At 48.1% G+C, this 17,389-nt stretch overlaps 1 protein-coding gene across 1 annotated transcript in view; it reads right to left on the reverse strand.

Moving 5' to 3' along the window:
* Window positions 1-422: 422 nt before the first annotated feature.
* Window positions 423-17,389, reverse strand: part of rnf183 (ring finger protein 183) — a 41,575-nt gene continuing 24,608 nt past the window's right edge. The window contains exon 2 of the mRNA XM_072475371.1: window positions 423-3,026. Within this exon, the coding sequence (XP_072331472.1) occupies window positions 2,380-3,026 (647 nt within the window). The 3' untranslated portion in view covers window positions 423-2,379. The remainder of the gene's footprint in view (window positions 3,027-17,389) is intronic.

Raw genomic sequence — 17,389 nt, forward strand, 5'->3', positions numbered from 1 at the left:
ATCAAGGGATATGGGGATTGTGACGTTGAGGTAGATGATCCTAGAGGCAGCACAGTGGCGCAGTGGTTAGCATTGCTGCCTCACGGCGCTGAGGTCCCAGGTTCGATCCCGGCTCTGGGTCACTGTCTGTGTGGAGTTTGCACATTCTCCCCGTGTTTGCGTGGGTTTCACCCCCACAACCCAAAGATGTGCAGGTTAGGTGGATTGGCCTCGCTAAATTGCCTCTTAATTTGAAAAAATGAATTGGGTACTCTAAAAAATTTTTTTTTAAAGAGGTAAATGATCCTCCATGATCTAATTGAATGGTGAAGCAGGCTCGATGGGTCGAATGGCCTGTTCCTTCTATTTCCCATGTACACTGGTCTTCTAAAGATGTCGGTGTTCACTCACAAAGTATATCATTACAGAGGAATTGTACCAAGTTTTGGTGAATCAAGTCTTTCATTTAATATTCAGAATATCAATGGTTCATTTTGAGATGAAATCCAGTCCTCAGTGGAGAGAGGAGACTGACAGTGAGTATTGAAGTACCTCCACCGTTAAACAGCTCAGATTAAAAATAAATCAGTAAAATAAAACATCGTCAAGAAATATGTACATGATATCTGTACATAAATACATCTGTGGGGAATTTGAGTGTGATATGCTACAATGTGTACACTTTGGCTGAACATTAAAATAAGGGGTTTGAGTATCTTGCCCAGAGCAGGCCACACATAATAATGGGGTTGAGCGTTACTTGCCCGGGGCCTGAAGGGCCCATTAAGGACTGGGTGAGGCTTGCTGTGGCACAATGCATTCCTTCTGTGAGCCCCAGGTGGACCTCACCCAGTGTCAGATGGCCCCCCGCCAAAGCTGGGTGAGCACTTGCTTTTCTGTGTCTTTCCAGCACTCTCCTGCCATCTATTTCTTCCCCTTGTCTAAGGGTCCTTCCTCTTCAGTGAAGGACATTTCCACAAGCTCCTGACATCCTTCAGTGGTTCGGACCCGCCCCCCCCCCCCTCCCACCCCCGACACAAAATGTACAGGTAAGTTGGGTAATTGATTGGTAGTAACGGGGAAGGTGGGCATATTGCAGCTGAGTTTTATCCCGACTCCCCAACACAACGACACATGGGTTACTGGAGCCGAGATCTGGAGCGGGACGGATTCTACCCTTGTCCAACCCAAGATTGCTGAGGCCTGTTGAATTAAAGTGCTCTGCGTCAGTCTCCCAAAGGGGGGGGGGGGGGGAAGAACTATCAAAGGTCTGCATATGGTTGCATATGGTGTCCAAACCCCATGGCAGCAGATCTGCATCTACCAAACAGGAAGACATAATCCCTGGAGAGAGTCCCTCGAGAGTCACTGTGCAGTAGATGGTCCTGGGAGGATGTCTGGTAACATTCAAAAGTTGTGAGCATCTCGGTGGGCCTGAGGGGGCATTGGAAGCTGATGGTGTTACGACCGTGAACCACAGGGTAAATCATAAGTAGCCAGAAAGGGCTGTCTGTCCTGTTTGCACTGAATCTTGATTCCTGTCTGTGCTTTCTGAAGAGGCTGAGTGGTCGATATGGCGAGATGGTTATTTTGTGCTTGTTCGAGTCCCGGCTTCATTGGGCCATTTACAACGTTGCACATTCTCAGTGCCGCATCCCCTCACCTCCAGCCTCGGCTCACCTACTGCTGAAACTCTCGCTTTGTTACCTCGAGGATTGACAGTCCCGGCGTTCTCATGCCCGGTTTCCCAGCTTCCACCATCCCATTACCTTGATCCCACCCTGAGCACTGCTGCCCTGACCTAAACTGCTCGCGTGCACTCTCGAGTTGCGGCAAGGCCTGGAAATTCTCCACCTTGTTAATTTAATCCCCTTCACGGCCTCTCTCTCCATCCTTGCAATCTGCTCTCCAACCCTTTGGGATCACCGCACACCTCCAATTATGGCTCATTGGGGATTTTCATTGCACCTAACAACTCAAGCTCCAGAATAGCCTCCATAAATCGCTTCAGCCCTTTCTTCTCCTATGGGGTCCCCCCCCCCCCCCCCTCTCCCCACGACCATTGAACAAGTGTTTGTTGGCCCATCCCCAGTGTATCTTTACATGGATTGCTGTCAGCTTTTGTCTGATCATCGTAACTGTGAAGCGCCCAGTTGGGATATTTTACTCAGTCCAGGGCTCGCTATTAATACAAAAGGGTGAAGAAAAGTCAAGATTGTCCTCAAGTGCCATTGGCATAAATCTGCAGATGTCGACTCCAGCCAGGATTCTGCAGCTCAGTCCGACATCCACTTTAGACAAGCGAGAACGCAGAGTTCGGAAGCTGGGGTCAGAGTCGTAAGGGAGTCACTGGCGGGAGTTCAGCAAGCAGGGGGCAATGGGCCACCGCGGCCTAGGGGATCAAGGCCCATTCTGCACTGCCGTCGAGTTCCTGCCGCCGGAATTGGTGCCAGTGGGACCGGTGGGCATGATGACAAAGAGGAAGATCCCCGACAGCACCAGGGCGACGGTGAAGAGCAGCACAAAGCCGATGGCCACGTAGTAGCAGCAGCTGGAGCGGAAGGGCAGCCAGTCCAGGTGCCTGGGCGCCGAGTCCGTGTCGCGGGGAGTGGGCTGGCCCACGTCCAGGCTCATGCTCACGCTGCTGAGGTGGATGGGCTTGAGGAAGGAGCCGGGCTCCGAGTTCTTGGTGTAGAGTTTCCCCTTGTCGCGGCTGAAGCGGATGGAGGGGACGCTCTGCATGCCCGAGGGCAGGCTGGACAGGAGGGCCTGGTTGTTGTCGAGGGCCGGCAGCCCCTTGCCCGAGGGCAGCGGGGTGGTGTGCCGGCACATGGGGCAGGCCACCGAGTTGATGTTCTCAGAGGACACGTTGATCCGCGCCAGGCACTCCAGGCAGAAGGTGTGGCCGCAGCCCAGCAGCTTGGGCAGCTTGAAGACGTTGTCGAACGAGCTGAAGCAGATGATGCAATCGAGGTCGGAGGGGTTGGAGCATGTGGCGGGCAGGTCAGCGGCAGTGATGTCCGAGGTTTCGTCCATGCTTGGAGTACCTGTGTAGAAAAGATGGGGCAGTGGTCAGTCTAATTGTTCTTCATTCATTCAATGGATGTTAGGGCAGCACGGTGGTGCAGCGGTTAGCACCGCACCGAGGTCCCAGGTTCAATCCCGGCTCTGGGTCACTGTCCATGTGGAGTTTGCACATTCTCCCCGTGTTTGCGTGGGTCTCACCCCCACAACCCAAAGATGTGCAGGGTAGGTGGATTGGCCACGCTAAGTTGCCCCTTAATTGGAAAAAATGAATTGGGTACTGTAAAATTATTTTTAAAATTCATTCAATGGATGTGGGCTTCACTGGCCGGACAAACCTTTATTGCCCATCCCTGATTGCCCCTTGAGAAAGGCAGGTATATGGAGTTAGCCACAGATCAGCCATGATCTCATTAAATGGCGGGACAGGCTCGATGGGCTGAATGACCTCCTCCTGGTTCCTATGTTCCCCTCAAACACCTATCCAATATCATCGATCACCGCCACTTCCGCCAGACGTGTAGGCAGCGGGTTCCAGATCGTGGCTGTTTGCCGCGTTCAAAAGTTTTTCCTCACACCAGCCTCTTGCCTGAAGCTATAAATCTGTGCCCACTAGTCAGTCTACCATCAGCTCATGGAAACCATTTTTCTTTGTCCAACTTACCTCCCACATCAATGTAAACTTATGTAGCACCTTTCGTGTAATGAAACATCCCAAGCCACAGTACAGGGGTGTTGTAAAAAACAAAATGGCACCCCAGCCATGTAAGGTTAGGTCAGGTGACCAAAAGCTCAGTCAAGGAGGGAGGTTTTAGGTCTTAAAGGAGGAAAGTGAGTTAGAGAAGCAGAGATCTTTCGGCCCTAGGAATCTGAAGGTCTAGCCACCAAGGATGGAACGATTATAATTGTAATTGCACAAGACGATATTCCGGCAAGAGTCCTGAAGACTTTGTTCCAGAACTTGCTGCTGTTCCAGTACAGCTACAACACTGGCATCTATCCGGCAAGGTGGAAAATTTCCCAGATTTGTCCTCTACACTGAAGCACAATAGATCCAACCCAGCCAATTACCACCCTATCAGTCTACTTTCAATCATCAGTAACGTGATGGAAGGAGTCATCAACCAACAGTGCCATGAAGTGGCACTTACTGAGCAATAAAGGCGGCATGGTGATGCAGTGGTTAGCACTGCTGCCTCATGGCGCTGAGGCCCCGGGTTCGATCCCGACCCCGGGTCACTGTCCGTGTGGAGTTTGCACATCCTCCCGGTGTCTGCGTGGGTCTCACTCCCACAACCCAAAAAGGGGAGATGGATTGGCCATGCTAAATTGCCCCTAAATTGGAAAAATAAAAAATTAGGTACTCTAAATTTATTTTAAAAAAATGTAATGAGCAATAACCTGCTCACGGACGCTCAGTTTGGGCTCCACCAGCCAGAATCACTCAGCTCCTGACCTCATTAGAGCCTTGGATCAAACATGGACAAAAGAGCTGAATGACAGAGGTGAGGTGAGAGTGACTGCCCTTGACATCAAGACAGCATTTGACCGAGTATGGCATCATGGAGCTCAAGCAAACTGGAGTCAATGGAAATCTGGGGAAAACGATCCACTAATTGGAGTCATACCTGGCACACAGGAGGTGGTTGTGGTGGTTGGCGGTCAATCATCTCAGGTCCAGGACATCACTACAGGAGTTCCTCAGGGAAGTGCCCTGGGCCCAACCATCTTCAGCTGCTTCATCAATGTCCTCCCTTCCATCTAAAGATCAGAAGTGGGGATGTTTGCTGAACATTGTACACATCGCACAATGTTGAGCACCATTCTCCACTCCTCAGATAATGAAGCAGCCCATGTCCAAATGCAGCAAGACCTGGATAATATCCAGGCTTAGGCTGACAAGCGGCAAGTTAAATCAGTGCCACACAAGTGCCAGGCAATGAACATGTCCAAAAAGAGAAAATCTAACCAACACCCTTGACCTTCAATGGCATTACTGTAATATCCCGCACAGGACTTGGCGGGTGGGAATAATTAACTTCCCCATGGTTCCCATGGAGTACGAGCGTTCCTGCTGAGGGGCGGGGGAACTCCATTTAGCATTGTACAAAAGGTCAGCCAGTAAGGCAACGGCAAAAAGGGGACACTGTAGGGATCTACTGGGAAGCGTATGTACCGAAATTGTAAATAAATTAAAGTTGTTTACTTTACTCGGTGTGGACTTCCCGTGTCCTTATTGAAATTACCATAGCTGAATTCCCCACTATCAACACCCTGGGGGTAACCATTGACCAGAAACTGAATTGGACTAGTCATATTAATACTGTTGCTGCAGGTGCAGGTCAGAGGCTGGGAGTCCTATGGCGAGTAACAAGAACAAAGAAATGTACAGCACAGGAACAGGCCCTTCGGCCCTCCAAGCTTGCGCTGGCCATGCTGCCCATCTGAACTAAAATCTTCTAACACTTCCGGGGTCCGTATCCCTCTATTCCCATCCTATACATGTATTTGTCAAGATGCCTCTTAAACGTCACTATCGTCCCTGCTTCCATCACCTCCTCCGGTAGCGAGTTCCAGGCACCCACTACCCTCTGTGTAAAAAACTTGCCTCGTACATCTCCTCTAAACCTTGCCCCTTGCACCTTAAACCTATGCCCCCTAGTAATTGACCCCTCTACCCTAGGAAAAAGCCTCGGACTATCCACTCTGTCTATGCCCCTCATAATTTTGTAGACCTCTATCAGGTCGCCCCTCAACCTTCATCGTTCCAGTGAGAACAAACCAAGTTTATTCAACCTCTCCTCATAGCTAATGCCCTCCATACAAGGCAACATCCTGGTAAATCTCTTCTGCACCCTCTCTAAAGCCCTCACATCCTTCTGGTAGTGTGGCGGTCAGAATTGAGCACTATACTCCAAATGTGGCCTAACTAAGGTTCTATACAGCTGCAACCTGACTTGCCAATTCTTATACTCAGTGCCCCGGCCAATGAAGGCAAGCATGCCGTATGCCTTCTTGACTACCTTCTCCACCTGTGTTGCCCCTTTCAGTGACCTGTGGACCTGTACACCTAGATCTCTCTGACTGTCAATACTCTTGAAGATTCTACCATTCACTGTATATTCCCAACAGTATTAGACCTTCCAAAATGCATTACCTCACATTTGTCCAGATTAAACCATCTGCCATCTCTCCGCCCAAGTCTCCAAACGATCTAAATCCTGCTGTATCCTCTGACAGTCCTCATTGCTATCCACAATTCCACCAACCTTTGTGTCGTCAGCAACTTGCTAATCTCACCTGCTGACCAAAGCTATTCACCAACTACAAGATACAAGTCAGGAGTGTAATGGAATACTCTCCACTTGACTGGATGAGTGCAGCTCCAACAACACTCAAGAAGCTCAACACCATCCAGGACAAAGCAACCACTTGATTGGCACCCCTTCCACAATAATTCACTCCCTCCACCACTGACACACAGAGGCAGATGTTTGTACCATCTACAAGATGCATTGCAGGAACTCACCAAGGCTCCTTCAGCAATCCCTTCAAAACCCATGACCACTACCATCTACAGCAGACACCAGGAAGTTCCCCTCCAAGTCACTCATCATTCTGACTTAGAAATATATCGCTGTTCTTTCACTGAGGCTGGGTCAAAGTCCTGGAATTCCTCCCTAATAGAATTGTGGGTGTATCTACATGGACAGCGATAGTTCAAGATAGCAACTCATCAACAATACCTTCTCTAGGGCAATTAGGGATGGGCAGCGAATGCTGGCCTCGACAGCCCACATCGTATGAATTAATTTTTAAAAAGAGGTCAGAATTGGGGAGTTCAGATTTATCGGATATTTGTGGGGTCAGAGATATTTCAGAGGTAAGGAAGAGCAAGGCCATGGAGGGATTTGAAAACATAGATGAGAATTTTAAAATCAAGCTGTTCCCCGACTGGTTGCCAATGCAGGTCGGGGCGCAGAGGGACAATAGGAGGACCGGGACTCGCTGTGAATTGAGAATCAGGCAGAAGAGCCTTCGATGACCTCAAGTTCTCAGAGGGTAGAATGAGCGAGACCAGCCAGGAGTGTAGCAAAGTAGGGAGGTCTAGAGGTGGATATGAATGAGGGTTTCAGCAGTCGATGAGCTGAGACAGGGTGAAGACGAGCGATGTTATGGAAGTGGAAATAGGTGGCCCAGATACAGCACAAATATGAAATTGGAAACTCATCTCTGGAACAAAATGTGGCACCGAGATTGTTAACCTCAGACTGTTGCGAGAGTGATGGACTTGGTAGTTACGGAATGGAGCTCTACCCAAAACGATCATGATCTTGTCCACCTCGATCAATTCTTCCCTCAATCTCCTTTGCTTCAAGGAAAACAAGCCCAGCCTCTCCAACCTAAACCTTGTACTTAAAATCCTTCATCCCTGGAACCATTCTGGTGAATCTCCTCTGCACCCTCTCGAAAAAACTCACCTCTGTCCGAAAGTGGCGTGACCAGAACTGGACACGATACTCCGATTGCGGCTCAACCAGAGCTTTATCAATGTTTATCATGAACTTGCCTGCTTTTGTACTCAATATATTTATTCATAAAGCCCAAGATCCCACATCTGCTGCTGTAAACTGTATATTGTGAACTCATTCACTAACAGCACTGTGGGTGTACCTACACTACATGGACTGCAGCGGTTCAAGAAGGCAGCTCAGCACCACCTTTTTGAGGGCAATTAGGGATGTACAATAAATGCTGGGGAAGTCTTGTGGTGACGTGATCAGTGGGTAGTGTCCCTCTGAGCCAAGAGCTCTGGATTGGAGTCCCACCCCAGGACTTGATGGCAAAAGGAAGGGACGTTCACAATGTGGCCGAACAGGTTAGTGGGTCAACTTGTAAACCCTTCCAGATCCACCAGTGGATGGCGGTAAGAGCGGTCAACCGCACTTGATGTTCAAGTTATAACCCTTCAAGTTATAGGGCCCTGGTGACAGACTAGCAACCTTTCCAGGAATTACACGTTATGGAAACAGACGAAAGGCTGCCTCAGTGCATCACAAGATGTGGGAAGAGAATTGGAGTAAGTGCTGGCCTAGCCTAAATGCCCACATCCCATGAAGGATCAAAGAAAAAGCACTTTATTCACTACCCCGAAGATACCCTGCCATCTTTATAGATCTATGCATATGAACACCATCCCAATCGCTCTGTGCAATCTTGAGAACTGTACCATGACGACTACATTGCCTTTCTTATTCCTTCTATCATCACCTCACACTTCTCTTTATTAAATTCCGTCTGCTATTTGACCGTCTATTCTGCCAGTCTGTCCATCTTTTGTGGCAGTCAATTGTCATCATCCCCACCTCTTATTGGCAAATGTAGAAACTTCACTATGTGTTGTAATATCCAAGTCATTTTTGTACATCAAATAAAGTGCTGCTCCCAGCACTGAGCATCGCACTGAAAAACAACCGTTTACCATGACTTGCTGTTTTCTGTCCTTTTGGCAATTTTCCATCTGAGCTGACAGTGACCCTTCTAACCCCAGAGCTTCAGTTTTGTTCACCAGCCTAGCACTGCTGCCTCACAGCACTGAGGACCTATGTTCGATCCCAGCCCGTGTCCATGTGGAGTTTGCACATTCTCCCTGTGTCTGTGTGGGTCTCACCCCCACAACCCAAAAGATGTGCAGGGTAGGTGGATTGGCCACGCTAAATTGCCCCTTAATTGGTTAAAAAAAAGAATTGGGTACTCTAAATTTAAAAAAAAAGATATTATTGTTTTGAAAACTTTACCCACCGCTGAGGTTAAACTGCCCCTTGAATAAAGAACGACCCTTCCATCTCCCCCATATTGAGGGTAGGTTGCAAAGAGATGGTAGGCTCTTTTGTGCATCACTTTCACTCCCTTTGAGAATCCGGCACTTCACCACTCGAAGTGAAGCCAGTCAACACTGACACAGTACCCATGAGTATTCTAGCCTTGCCCTGCCCCTTAAAGGGGTTTTCACTATCTTTGCCTGTGATAAGACACAGGCCACCTCTTACTGTGTGGTAGGTGCTGCGGCAATGCCACTGGACCCATAATCCAGCGATCCAGGCTCCTGTTCTCTGGACAATAGTAGAAATTGAATTCAGTTATTAAATCTGGAATGTAAATCTACCCTCAGCAATGGTGACCGTGGAACTATCATTAAAAACCCACCTGGTTCATTCATGCCCCTTTCGGGAAGGAAATTAGCCGACCTTATCTGGTCTGGCCTACGTGTGACCTACAGCAATGTGGTTGACTCCTCACTGCCCTTCTGCAATGGCCAAGCAAGCCAGTCAATTCAAGGGGCAATCAGGATGGGCAACAAACGCTGGCCGAGCGACTCTGACATCCCATGAAGGATGAAGAAAAATGACTGCCTGCCTGCGGTTTACAGGCCGGTAGAAGATTTTTGGCAGCACTTTTGTGTTTCTGTCGTGTAGGATTTGTTGACTCTTGGTGTTACATTGGTGGGTGAATGTTAAAAAGAAACAAAGATTTTTAAAAAGAAAGGCTTTGAAACTTGCTTGTGTACGCACACACAGAATAATTTGAAGACGTTGCAAGCTGCTCCCAGACATTACCTGACCAGAAATCATGGAAATGTTTATGAGTTTCCCAGAGAAATTGAATAAAATAAGAGATGAACTTGGGAGATGTTGGAAGCCTGAATGAAATTATAGATTCGAGATGAGTTCTATTTAAAAATAACTCATTCTGAAAGGGGTCGATGCCGATTCACAAACTGATGCACGACAGCTAAGACAGGGCAGTACTGTCAGTACAATGTAGCTGATACAGGACAGTGCTGTCAGTACGACATAGCTGATACAGGACAGTACTACCAGTATGACATAGCTGAGTCAGAACAGTTCGGTCAGTATGATATAGCTGGTACAGGGCACTGCTGTCAGTACGACAGAACTGGTACAGGACTACTGTCAGTATGATACACTGAAGCAGTACAATATAGTCAGTGTGATACACCGATACAGTACAGCACAGTCAGTGTGGTACACTGATACAGTTCAGCATAGTGAGTGTGATACACCGATACAGTACAGCACAGTCAGTGTGGCACACTGATACAGTTCAGCACAGTTCTGCAGTCAGTGTGATACACTGATACAGTACAGCAGTCAGTGTGATACACTGATACAGTACAGCACAGTCAGTGTGGTATTCACTGTTATAGTTCAGCACAGTCAGTGTGATACACTGATACAGTACAGCACACTGTTACAGTTCAGCATAGTCAATGTGATACAGTGATACAGTTCAGCACAGTCAGTGTGATACACCGATACAGTACAGCAGTGTGTTACACTGATACAATACGGTATTCACTGATACATGATATAGTTCAGCACCGTCAATGTGATACACTGATACAGTTCAGCACAGTCAGTGTGATACACCGATACAGTACAGCACAGTGTGTTACACTGATACAATACGGTATTCACTGTGGTACACTGATACAGTACAGCACAGTCAATGTGATGCACCGATGCAGTTCAGCACGGTCAGTGTGATACACTGATACAGTACAGCACGGTCAATGTGGTACACTGATACAGTTCAGCACCGTCAATGTGATACACTGGTACAGTTCAGCACAGTCAGTGTGATACACCGATACAGTACAGCACAGGCACAGTAAGCACAGTCAGTGTGATACCCCGATACAGTACAGCACAGCCAGTGTGGTACACTGATACAATACGGTATTCACTGTGATACACTGATACAGTTCAGCACAGTCAGTGCGATACACTGATACAGTACAGCAGTCAGTGCGATACACTGATACAGTACAGCAGTCAGTGTGATACACTGATACAGTACAGCAGTCAGTGTGATACACTGATACAGTACAGCAGTCAGTGCGATACACTGATACAGTACAGCAGTCAGTGTGATACACTGATACAGTACAGCAGTCAGTTCGATACACTGATACAGTACAGCAGTCAGTGCGATACACTGATACAGTACAGCAGTCAGTGCGATACACTGATACAGTACAGCAGTCAGTGTGATACACTGATACAGTACAGCAGTCAGTGATACACTGATACAGTACAGCACAGTCAGTGTGATACACTGATACAGTACAGCAGTCAGTGCGATACACTGATACAGTACAGCAGTCAGTGCGATACACTGACACAGTACAGCAGTCAGTGTGATACACTGATACAGTACAGCACAGTCAGTGTGATACACTGATACAGTACAGCAGTCAGTGCGATACACTGATACAGTACAGCAGTCAGTGCGATACACTGATACAGTACAGCAGTCAGTGTGATACACTGATACAGTACAGCACAGTCAGTGTGGTACACTGATACAGTACATCAGCATGATGCACTGATACATATAGCACAGGTCTTTGTAGTTACCTTTATTTAATTGTAATACCGTTACATCTGATTCCAGCTTCTCCCTCTCAAACTGCAGGGTAAATTCTATCACTGCCCCTAACAGTTCCTTCAGCTTAAGTTCCCTAATTAAATTTGCCTCATTACACATCATCAAATGCAGAATTGCTTGTTCCCTAGTGAGCTCTATCACAAGCTGCTCCAAAAAACCATCTTGTGGACTTTTCGCAAATTTTTTTTTGGTACCTGCTACCACCCAATTTTCCCAGTGCACCCTGCATATTGAAGTCCCCCATGATTATCATAATGTTGTTTTTCTTATGTACCTTCTTTTCTATCTCCTCATTTATTTCCTTTTTTTCTTCAAAATGTAGAGGATCCAATTAATTTTTTCCAATTAAGGGGCAATTTAGGATGGCCTATCCATCTACCCTGCACATCTTTTGGGTTGTGGGGGCGAAACCCACGCAAACATGGGGAGAATGTGCAAACTCCACATAGACAGTGACTCAGAGCCGGAATCAAACCTGGGATCTCGGCGCCATGAGGCAGCAGTGCTAACCACTGCGCCATCGTGCTGCCCTTCCTGATTTATTTCCTGCCCCACATCCTGACTGCTGCTTGGGGGCCTGTACATAACTCCCTCTGGGATCTTTTTTTCCTTTGCGATTCCTCAACTCTACCCACACAGGCTCTACATCTTCCGATCCTATATCGCTTCTTGCTATCAATTTAATTTAATTTCTTAGTAACAAGGCAATCCTGACCCCTCTGCTCATCTGCTTGGCCTTTTGAAAGGACACATATCCTTGGATATTTAGATCCCAGTCCTGATCCCCTTGCAGCCATGTCTCTGTGATGCCCACAACATCGTACCCGCCAATTTCAATGTGCGCTACAACCTTGTTTCATACACTGCGCGCATTTAGTTACAACACCCTCAGTCCTGCGTTGACCCCCCCCCCCCCCCTCCCTTTTCGGAGTTGTCTCTTTACCTGCTGTGCTTGAAGTTAGATTCCTGCCCCTTTCCATACTCTGTTCCATTACTTGCTCTGGAGACTTTACAAACCTCTTCTGGGCCCCCCATCCTTTAACTAGTATAAAGTCCTTGTGACCACCCTATTGAGCCTTTCCACTAGGGTCCAGGTCCCAGATCAGTTCAGGTGGAGCCCGTCCCGATAGTACAGTTCCCTCCTGTCCCAATACTGATGCCAGTGCCCCACAAAATGGAACCCCTCTTTCCCACAGCACTGCTTTAGCCCAATTTAATTAGTAGCCTAACTGTGCACCAACATTTATCGAATAGTGATCACAACATGTTGAATTCAGTGTGGCATTTGAAAGTGAAAAGTACATTTCAGATACTAGAATTTTAGACTTGGGTAAGGCTGACTTTAACGGGATGAGACTGAGACTGTCCACGGTAAACTGGGAAGATCTGTTAACGGGTCAAAATACTGAAGATCAATGGAAACTATTTAAAGAAACATTTAACGAGATACAGAGCAAGTATATATAATGCGGAGAGGAAAAAGCACTGCTTCACCAAAAAAAACAACCATGGACAACTAAAGAAGTTAGGGACAGCATAAAACTAAAAGCGAGGGCTTGCAAAAATGCAAGACATAGCACAGGTCCAGATGAATGGGATAGATATAAAGACCAACAAAGGATCACAAAGCAGCTTGTAAGAACTACTAAAAGGGATTATGAAAGGAAACTTGCAAGGGACATCAAAATCAGTAAGGAGAAATGTTACTTTGCTTTAGTATTTTCAGTTGAAAAGGAGGATAACTTGTCGGAAGTTCACCAAAAAGTAAGAGTCGATAGAGGACAGGGACTTAATACAATTAACGTAACATAGGAATTAGGAGCAGACGTTTGCAACTCAGCGCTTCGAGCCTGCTCCGCCATTCAATCAGATCATGGCTGATCTCTTCCTGGTCTCAAAGCCACCTCCCTACCATAATAATAATCTTTCATAATAATCTTTCTTTTTTAAAATAATTTTTATTAAAGGTTTTCATAAAATATCAGTAACAAAATGAGAAAGAAAAAAGAACCCAACAGGGGTAAGTACAAAACACAATCTAAAAAAGCAACCCCCCAAATCCCCCCCCCCCGGTACCTAAATAATAAATTAATATTAACACCCCGACTTAAGACAACAGGTGTATACAGCCCCTCGGACCCTTCCAGTGTAAATAACATAAACAAAAATAAAGTAAACCCCCCCCCCCCCCCCGAGCTGCTGCTGCCATTGACCAATGTCTATCGGTCTGCCAGAAAGTCTAAGAACGGTTGCCACCGCCTGAAGAACCCTTGTACCGACCCTCTCAAGGCAAATTTCACCCTCTCCAATTTAATGAACCCTGCCATATCGCTGATCCAGGATTCCACGTTTGGGGGCCTCGTATCTTTCCACTGAAGGAGAATCCTTCGCCGGGCTACTAGGGACGCAAAGGCCAGAATTCCAGCCTCTTTCACCTCCTGCACTCCCGGCTCCTCTGCCACCCCAAATATTGCGAGCCCCCAGCCCGGTTTAACCCTGGATCCTACCACCCTCGACACCGTCCTCGCTATGCCCTTCCAAAATTCCTCCAGTGCTGGGCATGCCCAGAACATATGGGTGTGCTTTGCTGGGCTTCCTGAGCACCTAACACACCTGTCCTCACCCCCAAAGAACCTGCTCATCCTTGCCCCGGTCATGGGTGCCCTGTGCAGCACCTTAAACTGTAGGAGGCTGAGCCTCGCGCATGAAGAGGAAGAGTTCACCCTCCCTAGGGCATCTGCCCACGTCCACTCTTCGATCTCCTCTCCCAACTCCTCCTCCCACTTACCTTTCAACTCCACCACCGAGGCCTCCTCCTCCTCCTGCATCACCTGGTAAGTTTCCGAGATCTTCCCCAATCCCACCCCCCCGCGAGCACTCTGTCCTGTACTGTGTGTGGCAGTAGCCGTGGGAATTCCACCACCTGCCGTCTGGCAAACGCCCTTACCTATAAGTACCTGAAGGTGTTCCCCGGGGGGGAGCCCGTACTTCTCCTCCAGCTCACCCAGGCTCGCGAACTTCCCATCCACAAACAGGTCCCCCAACTTCGTATCCCTGCCCTGTGCCACCCCGAAAACCCTCCACCTGTTTTTCCTGGGGCGAACCGGTGGTTCCCCCGTAATGGGGTCCACGCCGAGGCCCTAACTTCCCCCCTATGCCGCCTCCACTGCCCCCAAATTTTGAGGGCCGCCACCACCACCGGGCTCGTGGTATACCTCCTTGGAGGGAGCGGCAGCGGCGCCGTTGCCAGCGCCCCCAGACTCGTACCCACACAGGACGCCGTCTCCAGCCTCTTCCATGCAGCCCCCTCCCCCTCCATCATCCACTTGCGCACCATTGTCGCATTGGCGGCCCAGTAGTACCCACAGAGGTTGGGCAGCGCCAGCCCCCCCATCTCTATTCCGCTCCAGAACACCCTTCTCACCCTCGGAGTCCCTCGCGCCCACACAAACCCCATTATACTCCTGTTAACCCGCCTGAAAAAAGCCTTCGGGATAAACACGGGGAGGCACTGGGACAGGAACAAAAACCTTGGGAGCACTGTCATTTTGATTGACTGCACCCTACACACCATGGACAGCGGCAACGCGTCCCACCTCTTGAACTCCTCCTCCATTTGCTCCACCAGCCTTGTAAAGCTAAGCCTATGCAGGGCCCCCCAGCTCCTGGCCACCTGGACCCCCAAATATCTGAAGCTCCTCTCCGCCCTTTTTAGTGGGAGCTCGCCAATCCCCCTCTCCTGGTCCCCTAGCTGAACTACGAACAGCTCGCTCTTCCCCATATTGAGCTTGTACCCCGAAAAGTCCCCGAATTCCCTAAGGATCCTCATTACCTCTGGCATTCCTCCCACCGGGTCCGCCACATACAACAGCAGGTCGTCCGCATAAAGCAACACACTATGCTCCTCCCCACCCCGCCCAACCCCCTCCAGTTCCTCGACTCTCTCAGTGCCATAGTCAGGGGTTCAATCGCCAGTGCGAAGAGCAGGGGGGACAGGGGACACCCCTGTCTCGTCCCTCGGTGCAACCGAAAGTACTCGGACCTCCTCCTATTTGTGGCCACACTCGCCATCGGGACCTCATGCAACAGCCTAACCCACCTGCCAAACCCCTCCCCAAACCCGAACCTCTTCAGCACCTCCCACAGGTACCCCCACTCTACCCTATCTTTCATAATAATCTTAATTGTCACAAGTAGGCTTACATTAATACTGCAATGAAGTTACTGTGAAAAGACCCTTGTCACCACATTCTGGCGCTTGTTTGAGTACACAGAGGGAGAATCCAGAATGTCCAAATTACCTAACAGCACGTCTTTCGGGACTTGTGGGAGGAAACTGGAGCACCCGGAGGAAACCCACGCAGACACGGAGAACGTGCAGACTCCACATAGACAGTGACCCAAGCCGGGAATCAAACCTGGGACCCTGGAGCTGAGAAGCAACACTGCTACCCACTGTGCTACCGTGTTCCCAATTTCCTGTTCCCCATTTCCCTTTAACCCACTTTTTAAATTAGGAATAGATCTATCTCCCTCTTGAAACCATTTAATGATCCGCACTATGTGGTAGCGAGTTCCACAAATTCTCCACCCTCTGCGAGAAGTAGTGCCTCCTCATCTCAGTTTTAAATCTACCACCTCTCAGCCTATATCTGTGACCCCTTATTCTAGATTTTCCCTCAAGGGGGAACATTTGGTCTACATTTACTTTATCAATCCCTTTTAGTATTTTATATACCTCAACCAGATCCCCTGTCATCCTTCTGAACTCCAGCAAGTATTAGACCAAACTGTTTAATCTCTCCTCATACGTCAACCCCTTTATCCCCGGAATCAATCTGATGAACCTCTTCTGAACTTTCTCCAATGCCACCACACCCGCCCTCAAATAAGGAGACCAAAACTGGACACAATTCTCCAGATGTGGTCTCACCAACACCCTATACAATTGCAACAACACTCCTCTACTTTGATATTCCAGTCCTTTTGCAAAAATAGTTATCATTCTATTTGCCTTTCTTATTACATTTTGTCCCTGCATACAGGCTTTCTGCGATTCATGAACAAAGACACCCAGATCGCTCTGCCCAGACAGTTTGAATCTGCTTTCCATTCAGATAATAATTTGCCTATTATCTCGGCCAAAATAAATAACCTCACACTTATCCACATGAACTTCATCTGCCAAATTTTAGCCCAATCTCCTAGCCTATCTATATCCATCTGTAAAATCTGTATCTCCTGTTCACTGTCTGCTTTCCCACCTATTTTAGTATCATACACAAATTTTGCTATGTTACACTCTGTCCCTGCTTGCAGATCATTTAAAAAAAAATTTAGATTACCCAATTCATTTTTTCCAATTAGGGGACAATTTAGAGTGGCCAATCCACCCACCCTGCAAAACCCACGCAAACACACGGAAAATGTGCAAACTCCACACGGACAGTGACCCAGAGCCAGGATCGAACCTGGGACCTCGGCACCGTGAGACAGCAGTGCTAACCACTGCACCACCGTGCTGCTCTGCTTGCAGATCATTTATATGGATTGTAAACAGTTGAGGTCCAAGGACTGAATGCTGCGGCGCCCCATTAGTTACAGTTCGTCTGCCATTGAATCCGACCCTCTGTTTTCTGTCAGTCAGCCAATCTAGTATTCTACCCCCAACTCACTGTGATCTCACCTTCTGGATCAATCTTTTATATGGCAACTTGTCAAACATCTTCTGGAAGTCTAGATATACCACATCCAGAAGTTCCCCATTATCCACCTTGCTTGTTACGCCCTCAAAGAACTCAAGCAAGTTTGTCAAGTGTGACTTACCCTTCATAAAGCCATGCTGACAATAGCGGATTTGTCTTTCCAAATATCTGGTGCTCACCACACAGCTGATCCTTAATGATTGATTCCA

Source organism: Scyliorhinus torazame, chromosome 14, assembly GCF_047496885.1.
Source record: "Scyliorhinus torazame isolate Kashiwa2021f chromosome 14, sScyTor2.1, whole genome shotgun sequence".
In the NCBI taxonomy this organism is placed as follows: domain Eukaryota; kingdom Metazoa; phylum Chordata; class Chondrichthyes; order Carcharhiniformes; family Scyliorhinidae; genus Scyliorhinus; species Scyliorhinus torazame.